This window comes from Heloderma suspectum, chromosome 2 (genome assembly GCF_057233095.1).
Source record: "Heloderma suspectum isolate Gila_16-S chromosome 2, 16-S_ref, whole genome shotgun sequence".
Classification (NCBI taxonomy): Eukaryota; Metazoa; Chordata; class Lepidosauria; order Squamata; family Helodermatidae; genus Heloderma; species Heloderma suspectum.
In genome coordinates this window covers 288,537,077-288,552,681 of record NC_139459.1, presented here as the reverse complement: position 1 = coordinate 288,552,681, position 15,605 = coordinate 288,537,077, and the positions used below count along the sequence as shown (strand labels likewise).

The following is a 15,605-nucleotide window of genomic DNA, read 5'->3' as shown; positions in this document are numbered from 1 at the left end:
TCACTGTGCATTTGAGAAAGATGCTTTTTCATTATTTCATCTTAAATTTTCTTTTTCCGCAGTATAATACACTTTTAAACCTGTAAATTTGTAAAAGTGTGATTAACTAGAAACGCCAACACTAGTAAAAATATCCTCTAGTGCAGAAGTGGGGAACCTGTGGCTCTCCAGATGTTGGAGTCCAGTTCCCATCTGCCCCAGCCAGCATGGCCAATGGTCAGAAATGATAGGAGTTGTAGTCCAACATCTAGAGGGCCACAGATTCTAGTGGAAGATGGTGTCCTTTAAGATGCGCATTAAAGCATTTTAGCGTAAGAATAGTATAATGTTGAAGTAATCCCCATTTTCACGAATTGGTTATTAGCTCACATTTCCTGTACATGTGTGTCTTTGTGAACTAATGAAGCTGTCTTGACATGGTATGATTGTGACAAACTCTTTTGAAATAAAATTTAGGATAATGTGTAGTTTTTTTGTTTGTGTCATGGCAAAACATTTCTATAAATTAATGTTTGTGGAGAGGGGGAAGACTCTGTTTTAAAATGTTTTCATTCCTGGGACATAGACAGATATTGTTCGATGCCCACATCCACAGAACAGAAAAATTAATATTGACAGTCAATCATTTAAGACCAAAGTACCATTCAACATAATCAGTGTTATTTTAAGACCAGCTGCTCTAGTAAGCATATGCATAATCTCGCCCATAAATGTTGATCCCAATTTATTAGCTCTTCATTTGAGAGCTAAAATCTTGTGGTCATTTAACTGAAAATGTCTTTAACTTAGGGAATAGAAGGGATTCCAAAAGATAGTTTGAATCTGAGGATTAATTGCCTATTCTTATTATCTTCATCCTCGGTATATAATAATGTGGTTGGGACATAACCATGGTTTAGTGTTCAGGTAATAGATGTTCAAGCCTCGGGCTTGCGTGTCACCCTCCCCTCTCCAGGCATGAGATCAGAAACTTTTGATTCTGTTTTCAGTTAACCATGGTTTATTCTTGTGTCCAAACTTAAAACTGTTGTTAATCTTTTAACTATGGTTTAGGTGAGTGGTCTTCACTATTTTTAAAGCAGGTGCTTCTTTGGCTTCAGGCACTACCATGGAAGCCACTCGGGGCCTTTCCCAGGCCATGGGGGGGGGGCTCCCCTCTTCCCCACCCACAGTCAAGTGCAGTGCACTGGACTTGGTTGGAGGCCCTTTTGGGCCCCTCCTCCTCATTCTCTCATGTTGTCTGAACAAGGACTTACCAGCCAGTCACCAGGCAGGCAAATTTCAACAGGCTCACTTTGTTCTTGGACTGGGATGGATCTTTTTCTTATCACAGAGAGGGAGCTCCGCTCTACTCAGTGCTGCAAAATCTCTCAGCACAGGTCCATATTACGCATTGTTGCGTGCACATTCCATTTCTGTTCCCCCTCCAGCACCTGTGCAGTGCACTACTGCAGCTAGCCAGTCACACTGCTATTTGCCTCTTGGGCTCCTCCCTAATCTCAGTTAATTGGCAGATTGATCCTACCTTCTCTTTTTCTCCCCCCACAGCCACCTTGTAGCTTATGAGCAGCAGGTTTCCTGATTCCCCACCCTCTGGTAGCCCAAATCACAGCAGTCAGCCCACTGCTAAAACAAACAACAAGGCAATGCTAGAGATCCCCCTTTTGCATAAACTACAAAAGGTTGTGTATGAATGACAGCCTGACTGCTCATTGGAAGGACAGATACTGAAGCTGAAGCGCAAATATTTTGGCCACCTAATGCGAAGAGAAAACTCCCTGGAAAAGACCCTGATGCTGGGAAAGACTGAAGGCAAAAGGAGAAGGGGACGGCAGAGGATGAGATGGCTAGATAGCATCACTGATGCAATGAATACGAACTTGAGCACACTCTGGGAGAGAGCGGAGGACAGGAAGGCCTGGCGTGCTATGGTCCGTGGGGTCACGAGTCGGACACGATTTAACGACTGAACATAATAGCACATGTTCTGAATGTTGAAAGCGGTTCACATACTGGTCCGGATCACATGATCACAGCGGCTTTAAGCCCTGACGTGTGCTGGCATGTGCCGGGCTCCATTTGCCTAATTTGCTCAGGTGTGGCTTTATTGTGTCATCCGAACCTGGATGGGATGGTTTTTTGGAGGGGGAAACAGCCCTCACATACCCTATGGCCTGTTGTTGGGTTATATGAGGGTTGTTTCCCCCTCCAAAAAGCCATGCCGCCTGGGTTCGGATGACACAACAAGCTGCTCCTGGCATGTGCCAGCATGTGCTGTGGCTTAAATAAGCTACAGTGATCGTGCGTTCCGAACCAGTATGTGAACCACTTTGGGCATTCAGAATATTTCATTTATTTATTTCATTTCTATACCGCCCAATAGCCGAAGCTCCCTGCGCTACTATAAATATAGCAGCCCTGCAAAGCAGTTCAGCATTAATGTCTAGAGATCCCAGAAATGAACTTCCTGACTCATAATGTGGTGATGGTTGTGAGTGCCTGAATTCTTTTTCCAGCTTAGATTAAAATATCCAGTTTACCGGCGTCCCCCAAACCCTCCTTCCTCCACCTTCCCTTTCAACACAACTTAATTTGGTACAGTGGTGGTGGCTCTTCAGACACAGTAATAAAGATCTCTCCCTCATTCCTTCTCTGCATGGTTATTATGAGCTGGTCTTTGGAAAATGTATTTGTCCACAATGGTCATTTGGAAATATGTTTTCTTCCAAGGGCTTTTGAGCCCTTGGAGAATTTGTTGTTATTAGAAGACAGGAGAGCCCTGCTGGAGCAGACAAAGACTTATCTAGTCCAGCATCCTGTTTTACCCAGTCACCCTCACTTGCTGTTGTTCCTCAGTCAACATACTGGAGGTGGCACGAAGACATCACAACTAGTAGTCATTGATAGCCTTATCCTCCATGGATTTGTCTCATCTGTGAGAAGGTTCCACCCTTAAATACAGCCTAGAAATAATTGGTGGTCATCATATCTTAAAGAAGGTAATTCCGTGGTTTAACACATTTTCTGAGAATATGTTAGACCTCGGCTGTGGCTCTGGGACTTGTGTTTCATAAACCCATCTCTTAGGGCGCGATGCTATGCATTTTTAGACATTAAAAGTCCTTCAGCTCTCAACATGCTCCAGCCAACCATGCTGGCTGGGGCATGCTGGGAGTTGTAGAACTTTTTAATGTCCATTTAAAAATTGCACCTTTAGGTACTAGTAAAATAATTCATCTTCCCTCCACCTCATCTTAGAAAACAAATTGTAAATTTACTGAAACTGTATAAACTGTTTCCTTTCCTTTTCTTTTTAGGTATAATTTTGTCATGCTTGCTTTGTCCTTTGTATTTTTGTGCATGTCCTATTTCTTGACCTATTGGCAAGGCAGCATAGGATTTATCCTTGCAAACTGCTTCAACATGGGCATCCGAATAACACACAGCATCCGCTACATCTACAGATATTTTGGAGAAAGCCTTTACAGACCTCTAAAGGGCCTACTTATTTCGCCATTGTTGATTGTTGTTTATGTCATCAGTGGAGTGACCACTGGTGTTGCCGAGGTGAGTAATGCTTCTTCTCTTCACACTTTGCTTTCACACTGCTGGAAGAGATGGCTAAAACAGTTCTTTGTTTTATTAGACATGCCAATTTAAAAGGGGGAAAGGCAAGCAAGTTAACCTGCACGTTTAAAATGTGGCTATATGGTATATACAGATTATATCCACAAATAGATATATAGACATGCATGCACATAGCTATGAAATATAATTAAACACATGTGGAAAAGTAACTTTTACAATTTAAAATTTAACTTTTAAAATATTATTTCTTTATTTACATAATGGATTTCTTACAGAAATCTGAAGCAGTGAATAATACAAAAGCATCCCAGCAATATATAAATCCCTTACTCTTAAAACTATCTAAAATGTTTTGAATAAAAGCTCTGTGCCTGATTGTCTGTAGTACATGTGAGATGCCCTGGTGTGCTCAGTGGTCTTCCCCGGCTCTTTTGATGCTCCGGTTGTGTAGGAGGATAGGCTGACCACATCTCCCCCCTCTTATGGGAGCTGATACTGACAGAATGGTGATGGAAGTGACACTAGCTTTTATGTGATGCTATGCTTTGGTGCAATGGCTTGGCCTGGAGTATTGTCATGTAAAATCATATAATATCCCTTGCTGGGTGAACTGATTCCTGAGGTTTGAAAGGAGGAAAGTTATCAAATGAAAAGTTACCAGAAGAAAAAGGCCAAAGAATTGGGAAAGGCGGGTGTATATGTGCAAAGCTAACGATGGAACGTGAACAACAAGATGCATGTAATTAGCTGAGTTTGAGGGGAGACGCTGGGCAAAGAGACTTCCAAGATAAGCCCAAAACCTGAGGCAAGGGTCATATAATTCAGGAATGTTGCCAGCAGGTGAAGTATTTGTCAAGGCTTTTGAGGGAAAGGTGATGTCCTTTAGCACTGAAAAAAGAAATTTATAAGAGATCAGATGGGCCCAGTTAATGTACAACCAGGACATGTAGTCAAAAGATGTATTTTTCCACATCATGCAAAGACTTGGGAAAAAGAGTATCTAAGATACATCAAAATCAGCAGAACTCTGAGGAAGACATGGACACCAGAGACGGAGCTGCATGCAGCCCTCCTGCTTCTGACTGTATGACTTGGCTGGCCACCAGGCTCTGTTGCTCCAGCACTCGTAACTATCTGAGTGAATGTGGAAAAGTGTAACTGTCTAAATAAAGGTCTTCTAAAAACTACATTTAGGTTTTGAGTCTTGGTCAGTATCTCACCACATAATCCCAGCTATTTCTAACAGTATGCAGGTTAGCTTTGCAAGAATATAGGTAGGTAAGAAGAGTATTAGTGCAAATGTTTTGTGTATTGCTGTGGAGAGAAGCATCAGATCCCTTTCACCTCTGAGCTGGTCCTTTAACGTTAACACAACAAATAGTAACTTAAGTTTACTTTTTTTGTAGGTGTTCCTGTGCTGTGATAAAGGATGGATGGCAAGGTTAATGCACATTGCTTTGGGAGCAGTGTGCTTTCTAGCAACCCTTGCGACTATATTTTTCACAGAGACCAAGCTGATCCATTTTGTTAGGACACACATTTTGTCAAAATATTCCAAAGAAGGACTAAAGTGATAATGTGCAGATCACTTCTGGCTACTTGTGTTTGCTACAGAAAATTAATATTTATGTGGAAAATTAATGTACAGGATAAAGATGTAATGACTCTAATATATGTCTGATTCTGTCAGTGAAACATACATGGTTGGCATCGAGTGAGGTTTGAGTTCAAATTAATTTAAGCTTACAGGTTTGCTTCAAACTATGAATCTGTGCCAGGGGCAATCAACTTAATAGACTGAAGGTTGTTTTGTAATTATAAGCCGGAGGTTACTGCTGATTAGTATATTCATGAAAATATTGTGCATAATCATCATTGGCACAAGCCAGTGGCAAGTCAATATTGTGCATTAAACCTCATATTGACCTGCAAAAAAATTTAGATACTGAAGATGCCCATCAGCCAACTGCTGCCTAAAACTGACAGCTGTTAAGATGCTTGCTCCCAAATTCTTCCAACCAAACTGATTTAAGGTGCAATCCTATGGCCACTAGTCAGTGGCTAGACAGCCATAGGATAGGTCGGATCCCGGGAACTGACCTCAGAGCCCGTGCTCCGAGGTTGGTTCCCAGAGAACCAACCCCCACCCCCTCCCCACGCCGCCTCATAGGCAACGTGGATTGGCTCCACACTTGGAAAAGCAGCTTAGAGCAGTGAAAATGGGGCATTCCCAGGGGCAGGGCGGGGAGGTCAGAAATGCCAGTACAACACATCCTATGTGCTGTCCGGTTGCCACTTCCCGCACTCCGAGATCCCACGGCTAGACAGACGAAATCGGCTGTCTAGCTGCAAAAGCAGGGCAAGGGGAGTGAGGAGGAGATCTGCTCCTCACCACTCCTCCTGGCCTGCACTGGATAGGAGGTTGCCCCTGGGGTCGGAGGTGACTGTCGATCCAGATAGGATTGCTCCCTCTGATAGGTAGTTTGTCCAAAATGTCTTATATACAAACAAAATTGTGTGTAGAATTATGGCTCATTTTGGAATTGTTTTGCTTGACTTTTTTGTGTCTGAACCTTTGGGGTACTCTGTTATATATTCAACATTTGATCTCTAAAATTCTTGCAGTGTAGACAAGCTGCTTTGCGCCCCCCCCCCCACATAAAAATACCTTTTGCATCACATACTACAAATCACATACCTAGTGGCATCCTTGAAGAAAACTAGATAATTTGCCTCCATATAACTTGATTTTGCAGTACTGCCTAAAATACTTGTTAACAGAATGGCTAGAATAGGCATAAAAGTAAGCATTAAATAAATAAGTAATTATTTAAAATTAACTTTTTCATATGTGGATGCCATAAGGGATTTTATTGTAAATTGTATATAATATTTTAAGTAATGCAATGGAGATGTGTCTGCTTATATCAATTTTTATTTTAAAACAATATAATTGAAGCATATTAGAACATAACATTCTAACAGCCTTACAGCGGAACAGGAAGGGTATCTGGAGAACTGGAACAAACAAAAGCTTGAATACAGTGTTACCAGAATATATACAGACAGACTGATTTGCTTTCAGCAAAACTGAAACATGAGAAGCATTAAGAATATAATTATATAACATAAATATCCATTTTACTTGAAGCAAATGAATAAGGCATAACAGTTAGTAATTCTAGAAACTGTATGTAGAAAAATACATTTCCTCCAATTTGAAGTAATGTATTTGAATTGCCAAACTTTTGGTAAAGCCCTGCTTTGTTAAAGTCAATTATAGTTATGCCATTGATTTCAATGTATTATTTTGTATCCAGCAACTTCTGTGTATTGATTTTATGCAATGGCCAGGAAACCTAGTAACCCTGAAATGAGTTATGGGAGTCTGAAGAGAATTTAAACTTCTTTTGTTGAATAGCAACTGACAGGAGTTTCAAAAGCAATTTTAATAGCTGATCCCCCCTACCCTCATAATGCCATATTGCCCCTCCCGGAAGTCAGAAATTCAGCTGAGTTAGTGCAATCCCCTTCTTTTAAGCTAATAGCCTCCTTGGATCCTGGACTTTATTTCTAGTTAATTATCAAAAAGCACTGGTGCAAAGGAATAAAACATGATCTTCTCCGTTCTTAATAAAAGAGTACAGAAGATTATGGGTTGGGTCCTGAGCCCTTTTCTGTGAACAAAAGAGCTCCTTCTGTCTGCAAAAGGAACTCCAAACCAGCAGAGGCTTCTGCTGGAGGAAGGGCAGGGGAGGCAATTTTCACCAATGTGTCCTTCCTGTGTCACCCTCATGCTGTTTCAGAGGGTCTCCCAAACCTTTGGAGGATATGTTCAGGGGCACAAGGGGCTGCAGCAGCGAGGTGAAACTTGCCTCCCACCCCACACCTCCTTTGGTGGGGTGTGTCCTGTGAACAGAAGTCCAGCAAGGGAACTCTCCTGCTGATGGAGCATTAGTTAGGATCCAAACCTATGCATTTGGTATTTAAAAACATAAGGCTATCAATTAAAATTATTCAGTGCTAAAAAGTACAAATATTAAACATCATGTAAGAGATATATGTATCAAAATGTACAATTAAAGCATGAATATACAAATGCTAAAATATAGATAAAACTTGAATATATACATATAACTGCTGAAATGTTGTAACAATGTAAAAAAAACATATATGACAATATATAAAAGCCAAAACCAGAATATATAAAACCTTGAAATGCATCTGGTGCATGTGTAGTTTTTAACATCCATCTTCGTCAGTGGCCTATAGGAAACTACAGAGTAGAAACATAACAAATCAAAGACTGCATTGTCAGAATGTCAACAAGGTGGTAATTTGAAAAGGCAACTAATGCTCCCCACTTTGGCCTAAACTCTAACTGAAAATTCTTTACTGGAGGGCTGAATAAATCCATCCATGTATCTTGAACAAATGCTCAACCTAGGTAAACTAGCTGTTAGCAAATAAGAATTAATATGCCATATATCAATTGCCCCGCTTCCAAATGCTTCCAGAAGTCACCACTTGCTTGATAATATGATCATCAGAATAACTTCACAAAAGCTAAACGATATCTATGGAAAATAAGAATGTATCTTTCCTGTCCATTATCCTAAAGCAGTTTCAAGGCCATGAGTGAGTAATCAGTCTGCCTCACAGCACTGGTGAATTTATACCCAAAGCAAAAGCACCTTCCCTATCACAGCCGTAAACTGCATCAGCTGGGTGTGCGTAAGGGAGCTCCCTCAGGTAAGGGAGCTCCACCAACGTGTCCCATTCTAAAAATGAGTGTTTCTGCTTATTCAAGCGCTTGCTCTGGGAAATGCTAAATCTGTTGTGCAAATGGTGGGTTCCACTCATGCAGTGGAATTGGTGGGACCCACTGCTTGTGCAACAGAATCAGCAGGGTGCTGTAAGGCAACATCTTGTATCTTGTAAGGCAACATTATCATTTAAGGATGCAGAAAACAGAATGAAGTTGTAGGGTCCAATGCATTCCTGTGATTTTAAGCTATTTTTTGTTGCTTCAAGCAGCCTGTCTTTTGGGTTGCTGGGTTTTGGTAACTGCATTCTTTACAGCATTAAGACTGCAATCCTAGGATTACACTGTATGGTCCAGGCCAAGGAAAGGGTTTTAATTTTATGCTAGAAATGAGGGAATCCTTTTAAATTGCACTTTTGAAAGAAAAAAAAAAAGTCCCATTGGTCTAGGTTGGTAACTTTAAAGTGTGTGGGTGTAAAATTGCTAGTGGAAAGTACAGTCCTTAACAAATGTGAATCTCCTTGTGAGGCAGTAATCAATGTCTAGTGTGGAGAGAAGCTATCTTTGAACCATCTTGTCATTTGCAGCCATATACTTGATTCTGCCTCCAAGTGCAGGTATTGCATGACTTATGAGTCAAAGTTTAGATCTAAATTGTACATGGGATTTTACCTGCAAAAATTCATACCACAACAATGATGTCAGATTCGTTAGTTTTGTTACAGGAGACTTAACACGAGCTGCCCTTCTGGTATTAGTTTAAGCATTTCTCCCATTTTTTATATAATCAGAAATGGGAGAAAAAAGTTGTTCTGAAAGTGAAGGCAAACCTGTTACTATTTTTCTACCTGTCTGAATTTTATCATAATAAAAATAAATAAGCAAATCTGCTTTGGTTTTATGAACATTGCTTTTCTACATCAATATCCTGCTGAAAAGCACCTACTACAGTTACATAATTCCTTAAAATGAGGACTGATGTAAGTCTGAGGTTTTCATACATTAATTCATCACTTGTTGCATCATCAGGTATGACTTGCATGTGTGAAGCAACTATCTGAATACAACATGTTTCAGGAAGCAGTTCATGTGTTCACCAAATACTCAATGAATCAAGAGCTGTACATGCACATATGAACCAGCCATATTAGAAGTGTTCAGCTGTACAACGGAATAATCTCAAATTGTACAGAATGTTTAAAACCAAAAACTTGCATTTTTAAAAAACTTGCATTCTGTTCTCCACATTGTATTGGAATGCTATCTTACACATAGATGCAACCTCAGTAAGTTTTCAACAGCAAAAGTAGTCTCTTGCAGTTACTTGCAGTACAATCCTAGGTGATTTGCAGTGCAATCCCATTCATGTTTATTCAGAAGTAAATCCTGCTGTGTCTAATGGAGCTCCCTATTAAGTGCATTTAAGATTGCTGCCGTTGTATCTTATGTGAAGAATATGATTTGACTGTGGCATAAAATTCTGAAGCTGTAGAAACAGAAGCAGTTGAAATATTATTGTGACTTGTGGAGCATTTTAAAAATGTATCGGGGCAAAAAACCTATCTAATGTTTGTCCCCTCTTGCCTGAGGTCTCTCACACTTTTGTTGTTATCAGCTGCTGTGATGCCATGGGATATTCATAAACATTGTTACTGCTCAGGGAGAACCTGTCAGCTATAGAGCGTTGAGAAACAGTGTTGGGGATTGCTTGTTTTTGGCTGGAAAGAACCTGGAGACAGGGAGGGCTTTATGTTGTAGACAGGCAGTTTTGACAGGGATGTTGGGCAAGCAGGGAGGCTCAGGGCTGATGTTCTAAATGGGAAGAACGTAAGTTTACAGCATGGTTGAAGGGAAGAGGACAGAGTAGGTAGTGGGTTGAGAAGCAAGCAGCCAAGATGTAGGTGAAACGAAGACCGAGGACAACCTCACACAGACACAGATGAAAGGGCCCATGTACCATTGGCAGGATGGCAGAGAACTGGAAAGGGAGCTTTGGGGATTGGGGAACTGTGGGACAAGGAGAGGATGGAAGAAGAGGTGGCCTGAATTTCATTTAATCAGCTAGATCTGTAAAACTGAACTGTCAGACTCTTTTCTCTGTGCCATATATGTGAAAATAAATTTGGGCTTAATAATACATTTAGGATGTTCCTAATCAAACCTCAAGGATAGCAGGAAATGTCTTTGTGAAATTAAGAGAGGAAAATATTCTTAATTCTAATTGATATTCTTTGTGACTGTTCAATTATTTACTGGCAATCAGTTCCACTATTTTGTTTTGATTTTGAACTGAAAAGCCATTGAATATCAGGAGAATGCAGCAATAATGGGCCAAACAGATTCATTAAGGAAACATGTAACAGTTCTATTAAGAAGCTTGCATTAAACCCCTTAATAATCTTTAAAATGAAGGAAATTGGCTCAAATACTGTCCATTGATTATATGGCTCTTTTTACATGGTTGAATCATGAAGATGTTTACATTCTACTGACTTTTGCCCTTGGCAAATGTAGCTCTTGGAGTAGTGAGATGATCTGCAAATAGAAACCATCTGGCTATGCTTATATGGCTGAATGAGTGTTAAGGAACTATCATCTACCCCTCCCATTTTTAAAAGGCCTTCCAAATTGGGATTTCTTCTATAAAAAAATGTATTGTGAAATTCTCTCCAGAAAGCAATTATAATTCACCTGGTATACTTTTTAAAACAGCAATCTGCTCAAACCCAGCTGAAATTAAAGCTGAAAGTTCCAATTTCGCCACACACCCCAGGCAGAAGACAGATGGGCTTTATTGTGACATCATTTGTGAACCGCCCAGAGAGCTTCAGCTATTGGGCGGTATAGAAATGAAATAAATAAATAAATAAAATATCACAAACACCTGCCTTTCTTTGAAGCCTGATTGGTGAGCATGGAGAGTGAAATGTCCTGTCATAATATGACTGAAAATGACTGAGTTTTTGAAATCCAGAAGGCACAAATGGTGCATAGTACATTGTGCAAGAACACTTAGGCAAAGTATTTCTGTGTGTTCCTATGAAAAAGAAGCAATGGAAAGCATTGGTAGATGCTGTGAAAAAAATTGTTCAGCAAGAAATCTGTATTTGTGTGTTAGCACAAATAATATTTAAAATGTTATTTTATTTTTTAAATGTTATCTCAAATATTGTTATTTTTATGCATATTTAGTTCTGTTCATCTCATGCTTTAAAAAAATGAGCAACTGTGTGGAGATGGGAGGAGGAGTGAATAGTGGCTGGTCAGTGTCCCTGCCCTTTTGCCTTTAGCCCTGGAAAAAGCTTAGCAAGGCCTTCTGTGAGTGCTGGTGACATCTGTCCCCCCTCTATCCCACCCCTCCAAGGAAGGAGAAATGTCATGAAAACGAAGGGCAACTCTTATACTTGAATGATGTAACTCCTGTGTCTGATTAGGCTTGTTCCCTGCATGGCCCTTGTCTCTTAGCAGTAGTACTGTGACTGCTTCTATCTGTCCTTTACAAGGAACTCGGTAGCCCTTCACTTTATGAGGTACAAGGTCGGAGGGTGGCAAAAGCTGAACAGCAGCATTGAGGCCTAGCAATTTTTGTAGTAAAAAGGAGTGAAATGAAGAAACAGGCTGTCCTCAGATAGAAGCAGCCATATGGCTACTGTTAAGAAAAGAGGCTAATGTAGAGAACAGGTTGCCTAATCTACCAAAGAGGTTAGGGGAAAATGGCATGGTCCAGGGTAGGCAAAGGGCAAGTCTGAAACAGCAACCACACTCTGTAGGGCCAGAGACAGGTAACATGGTCCAAGAGAGGCTGATGGTTAAGTTCCAGGTAGGCAGACAAAGATCAGAGGACCAGACTTGAGCAGAAATGATACTCATGCATGTTTATCCTCTGCTTGAGGGCTAGAAAGAAAGCAATCCAGCTTTAATTCTCAGGTTTCAGCTCATGCGCTGAGTTTCTATGAATAATAGTGTAGGTGGAGGCCATGCTAATTTCCAGTCATTCTTCTGTTAGACTTAGCTTTAGTAACCCGGATCCCTGGTTTAGGCAGCAAAAGATACTTTGCAAGTGGGTACAGAGGACATCAAGCCCATTAGAAGTGTCCTTCAAAATGTTCACTGAACATTTCCATGTGCAAATTCCGGCAGACTGTGGAAATCAAAAAAATAAAAATAAAAATGAATGTTTCTCAACTTTGCACTGATGGATTATGTGCATCCAGTGTCAGTGCCAATTTGAAACATCTCTGCATTCAAAATCTGTTTAATTATTCTCTTGTGCATGGTGGACTCACTAACCCTTCTGCATTCTGAAAATGTTTGCTAGCAGAACATTCATTGCCAATGCAGCCCTTTGTTCTGTCCAACTGTCAACCTGAGTGAGGCTGAGTAAAGCTAGAGACAGAGCATGTGCTGGAGTGCTAGTTACTAATGAGGAGAATGAGAAGCGTTTATGCAGAAACAATAACAAATTGTGCGCTGCCTGGAACTGTTAGCCTGAGAAACAATGAAATAATTACTTACAAGGTGAGAGCGTTTGGCTTAAATTGTGGGAACGAAGGGCCTCCCCCATTGCCAATCTTGTGTAGCTGTGCTGGGTGCACACCTTGTGAGATGTTGCTGGACAGAATAAGCACTGAAGCTGGCCAAGAGATTAAAAACAAGCATTTGTCAAATGCTGGTAGATAGGGCTGTCCATCAGCCAGGTAGTCAAAAGTGGCAGATGGAGTCAGACATTGATGGAGAGCTTATACATCTTTCTCCAGTCATCCTGAGTTCTCCAGAGACCCAACACAGTGTGGCTCTTCTTCCTTTCCATCTACAAATATGCCCTGGTGAATGGTTCCTCTATCTGCTGCTCTGTTCTGGAAGGATTCCACCCTCAGCCCACCCCCCATCCCTTGTGAGCTGATCAACTTTACTCTCCTGGCCTTCTCTTGTGCTTTCTGCCCTTGTCAGGGAACAGTGTGGCTAACTGAGCATTGTTTGTTACTTGCTTTGTTTGTCACAACTTTGTGACACCATGGCATGTTCATGCAAAAACAGTATCCATCCTGGCTTGGAGTGAAACGATGCAAAGTCGGAAGATCTAATTCTTGGGTTTGGGCCCTAACTGGTCCATCAATTAGGTGGATAGGGCAGAGTGTTCATAACGAGGCTCCTAGCTTGGCATGTAGCAAAGGTAATGCATTGGACTGAATCTCAGGTCAGATTAATTTCACCATTTGGGGTGTTCCCAGGGGGCACATTGCGACTGGATTTGGACGAGCTGCGGTGCCTGCAGATCTCAGGTTGCACAGGCAACCCCCACTTGGGGATTGTTGTGTCGTGCAAACCCAGCGAGCATGGGTTATGAGCCTAAAGCAGACCATGGGTTATGCGAGGGTTGTTTAACCCTCGCATAACCCATACTCACGAGATTCGCATGACATGCCAACCTCCATGTGGGGGTTGCATATTCATGCACCCAGGATGTGCCATGGCTCATTGTGGGTGAAATAACGCATGATGGACTGTCAGAGTGTGCGAAAAGTCCCTGTATCTGGGGGCAGCTGGCTGAGCAGTGGATAGATGACATCCTCCGTGCATGATGTGTATATCCATTACTTGAGATCTCTTAACCAAATGTGTCTATTGAAAAGTAATTGTGTTTTCAGTTGGCATCATGTCTCTGGTGGTTGATCTGAAATGGTTGATTCATGGGATTATTGTTTGGTTCTACAGTTTGCAAAGGAGGAATGTGCGGGTGTGAAGTGGCCTCAAAAAAGGGCTTGATGTGGTGATGCTGCATGATGCTTTCCTGCAGTGGCCTATCAGTGAAGGCAGTGTGTGGTAGTTAGTGTTGCAGTACTGATTTTATTCTTCCTTTCTGAAAGAACAATGGGAGGGAGAGAATTCACTGCAAAGCAGCAGTCGTGGTTCCATCAGTATTCATTTGTGCACTGAGCATTTAATTAGTTTGTGTGTGTGTATAAATATATGTGTGTGTGTGTGTGTTAAATGAACTACACAGACATTAAAAAAACCCTGCACAAAAATGGCTCATTAACCCTTTCCCCGCAGTACACAGCCTGCATTTCCCACTCATCTCCCTTCCTGCCAACAAACACTAAGATCACAACATGAGACAAAACAAAAACAAGTCAGAGGGAGACGGGGGAGGAGTTTTCTACATAATAAATCTACTGCTCTAAACTGCAGGTAATGTCTGAAGCTACAGTGATAGGGCAGTATCCAACTGTATCATTCCATTAGTGCAAATTATGTTGCACTAGCAGAAACTAGGTTCTGAACTATGTACAAGAAAAGTTAGTGTCTCCAATGCCTAACCCCTCCAGGCGGTCCAGAAGGATACTGTGGTCAACGGTATCAAAAGCCTCTGAGAGGTTGAGGAGAACAAGGAAGGAGCATTCGCCCCTATCCAGAGCCCTCCTCATATCATCCATCAAGGCGACCAAGGCCGTTTCTGTCCCATGCCCAGGCCTGAAGCCCGACTGAAATGGGTCTAGATAATCGGCTTCTTCCAAGTGTGCCTTCAACCGCATCGCCACCACCCGCTCAATCACCTTGCCCAAAAAAGGCAGATTCGAGACTGGGCGAAAGTTGTTCAGAACTTGGGGATCCAAGGAGGGCTTCTTTAAGAGCAGTCTTATCACTGCCTCCTTGAGGGCTGATGGCATCACTCCCTCCTCAAGGGAGGCGTTCACCACCGCCCTGATCCCCTCACCCAGCCTCTCTCTGCAGCTCATAATGAGCCAAGATGGGCAAGGATCAATAAGCAGGTGGTCGGCCTTACAGATGAAAGCACCTTGTCCACTTCATCAGAAGGAAGAATCTGGAACCGATCCCACAAAACCGGTTTACCATAGGCTGCCTCTTGCTTGCTAACTGTATCCACAGCACACGGAATAACACTCCTAATCCAATCAATTTTATCCGCAAAGTGCGTTGCCAGGGCCTCACAGGAGGCCTTAGAATGCTCCAGCGGTTCTGGAGCAACTGGACCGATCAGGCTCCGGATCACCTGGAAGAGCCTCCTGGGACAGCACTCTGCAGACGCGATAGAGGCAGCATTCCTTTTTTGCTGCCTTCACCGCCATGTGATAGGCTGAAGATACAGCTCTAGCCCATGTCTGATTGTCTTTGGAGCGAGACTTCCGCCACTGGTGCTCTAGCCGTCTCACCTCCTGTTTCAGAGCTCGTAACCACAGATTAAACCATGGTGCAGGCTGAGCCCTGTTCAGGGGGAGAGGGTGTTTCG

At 41.9% G+C, this 15,605-nt stretch overlaps 1 protein-coding gene across 6 annotated transcripts in view; it reads left to right on the top strand.

Moving 5' to 3' along the window:
- RFT1 (RFT1 glycolipid translocator homolog) overlaps positions 1-9,256 on the top strand; it is a 48,397-nt gene extending 39,141 nt beyond the window's left edge. For 5 of the 6 annotated variants that reach the window (XM_084839795.1, XM_084839792.1, XM_084839791.1 and 2 more), the window contains exons 12-13: positions 3,318-3,567; positions 4,995-9,219. In XM_084839795.1, coding sequence (XP_084695921.1) covers positions 3,318-3,567; positions 4,995-5,162 — 418 coding nt within the window. In that variant the 3' untranslated portion in view covers positions 5,163-9,219. Of the gene's footprint in view, positions 1-3,317; positions 3,568-4,994 lie in introns of all 6 variants that reach the window. The other variant, XM_084839790.1, reaches the window with a different exon arrangement.
- The last annotated feature ends 6,349 nt before the right edge of the window (positions 9,257-15,605 follow it).